General features: G+C 39.1%; 1 protein-coding gene across 1 annotated transcript; it reads right to left on the bottom strand.

Annotated features, from left to right (window-relative positions):
• Positions 1-1,205: 1,205 nt before the first annotated feature.
• Positions 1,206-2,012, bottom strand: LOC100780986 (agamous-like MADS-box protein AGL62). The gene has a single exon (XM_003555260.5). It carries the CDS (start codon positions 2,010-2,012, stop codon positions 1,206-1,208), a length of 807 nt encoding a protein of 268 aa, XP_003555308.1.
• Positions 2,013-2,282: the final 270 nt, after the last annotated feature.

Here is a 2,282-nt window from a genome sequence, read left to right as displayed (position 1 = left end):
AATTAAGTTGCAAGTTTAATAATTTTTTATCGAATCGAGTTCAACTCATTTTTAGTTCTACTTTTATGTATCAATATACTCTTAAGCAAACACACATTCAGTGGATTTCTATAACTCCAAGATGTTATACTTTTGATGAGAGGTAGAAATGACTTTACACTTTGTAAAACACAATAGAAAGAATAATTAATTATATTATATAATTGTTTTCTCTTTAATCTCTTTCTTTCAAATCAAGTTCATTTTATCTATTTTTTGGAGAGAAAAAATAAATAAATAGACACCCGCAATGCTATTAAACAACTAGTGTGAGATAGAAAAAAGAGAAAAAAATTATAATTATTATATGTTTATAATATGATAGAAAAGAGAAGTAAAGAGAATTGAGATATATTAGTGAGATATTTAAAATAAAGAGATGTATAGGTATTATTTTCAATTTCAAGTATCTGATAATTCATTTAATATGATTTTTTAAGTCTCGGCACAAAGCTACCAGATGTAGCTTCTGCTTGTCAACATACTTAGCACACACTAAGCAGATTTCTATAACTTCAAAATGTTATGCTTTTGAAGAGAGATCATAGGAATGAATTTGCACTTTTGTAAAACATAATGGAAAGAATGGTTATACTTAAAAGCTGTTTTCTCTTTAATTTCTTTCTTTTAAATCATTTTCGTCTTATCTATTCTTCTTTTGCTCCATAACATTTCTCTCTTTTTCTTTTCTTTTTTCTGTCTCTATTTCATTCACCTACACCTCCCAATTATCAGGGGTGAATGCGTTTAACAAAGTTCAAATAAATAAAAAATTGAAACTATATAAAATCAATTTGAACAATCATATTGAATAATTTAACATTAATTTTACCAAAATCAAAACAATTAAACCAAACAAGAGAAACAAATAAAAAAGATGCCCTTTATTCAATTTAAACAACTCAAATGAAAGTACATCACTCCAGTCCGAGCAACATAACAGAGAAACGATACGAAAGGGAAAACATTCCAGCTGCTAGCATTACATGACAATGCTGATGATGGTTCAAGACAAGGATATCCGAATTCCGAACCCTAGCTAATCAGTGCTAATTAAGCATGTTGTCACGTACATATGAAACTAGCTAACCCGGAACAGTACAGAAATTAAAACAACATGAACTCTTAATTAAAAACAAAAGGGCATCAAAATCCAGCTGGCAGGATCAAAAGAAACCACCACCACCACCACCAGCACTAGAAGGTCCTGCTCCTCCAAATCCTCCTCCTCCCATTCCCATGTCATCAAACCCATTGGGGTTCACCATGTAGTTCTCAAACATGGGTGGTGGAAACATCATCTGTGGAACAGCAGGAGGGAACACCTGGGCCACTGGCAGTGGTTGTGACTGAAGCACAACATTGGGAACGGCTGAGGAAGAAGCCCCAGCAAAAAACTGATGCCCCGGGTTTCCATTTGCAACAGACTGGAACAAAGCCATACCAGCAAGACCGGACACATCTTGTTTCAGCTGCTGGAAAGCTTTTTTCAGCTTCAGCAGGTTGTTAATATCGGTAATGTCGGCCACGGGCCGGGCCCACCACAGATGGGTTTCGGCCTCCTTCTGAATGCCGCCCAGCTCCTTGGCGCGCTTCCTCTCCGCCTCGAGCTGATCTTTGATATGAGTCAGCTGGGCGTTAAGGTCAACCACTTTGGCCATGCGGTGCACATCGATGTAATTCATGTTGTCCGCCTCCGGCGGTGCGACCCCAGTGAGATAGCGCTCAATCACGCCATCCACGCTGGGGTGGCCGAAGGAGAACACCTTCTGCCCCGGCGAGAACACCACCAGAGCCACTTCAGCGCCGCAGAGAGTGCAAAGCTCACTGGCTTTCTTGAAAAGCCCGCTGCGGCGCTTAGAGAACGTGACTTGGAGGTTGGCCTCGTTGCTCATTTTCTTAATGTCAACCCTTTGGCGGCCACGGCTTTTCTTAGTCTCGGCGCTTTGGGGGTTGGATGCCGGTGATGCCATGGTCGGAAAGGAATGAGAAAAAATGAGAACTTTGTTGTGTGTATGTGGTAGAGTGTGAAGGGCTCTATTTATAGGCGTGAAAGTGTGAATGCCACTTGAAACAACACAGGTTTCTGGGGTCGGAGATCGAGGAAACCGTCTTTGCTTGTATGACGTTTATGACAAATAATTAATGTAGTAAGAAAATGCACACGGAATCTTTTATCTTAATCTTGTTCAGCATTCTGCCAGACAAGATGTACCTCAATACTTCCAAGCTGTAATTAATAA

Source organism: Glycine max, chromosome 20 (genome assembly GCF_000004515.6).
Source record: "Glycine max cultivar Williams 82 chromosome 20, Glycine_max_v4.0, whole genome shotgun sequence".
NCBI classification, from domain to species: domain Eukaryota; kingdom Viridiplantae; phylum Streptophyta; class Magnoliopsida; order Fabales; family Fabaceae; genus Glycine; species Glycine max.
Note: the sequence above shows the minus strand (reverse complement) of the source record. Positions and strands in the feature narration are given on the sequence as shown.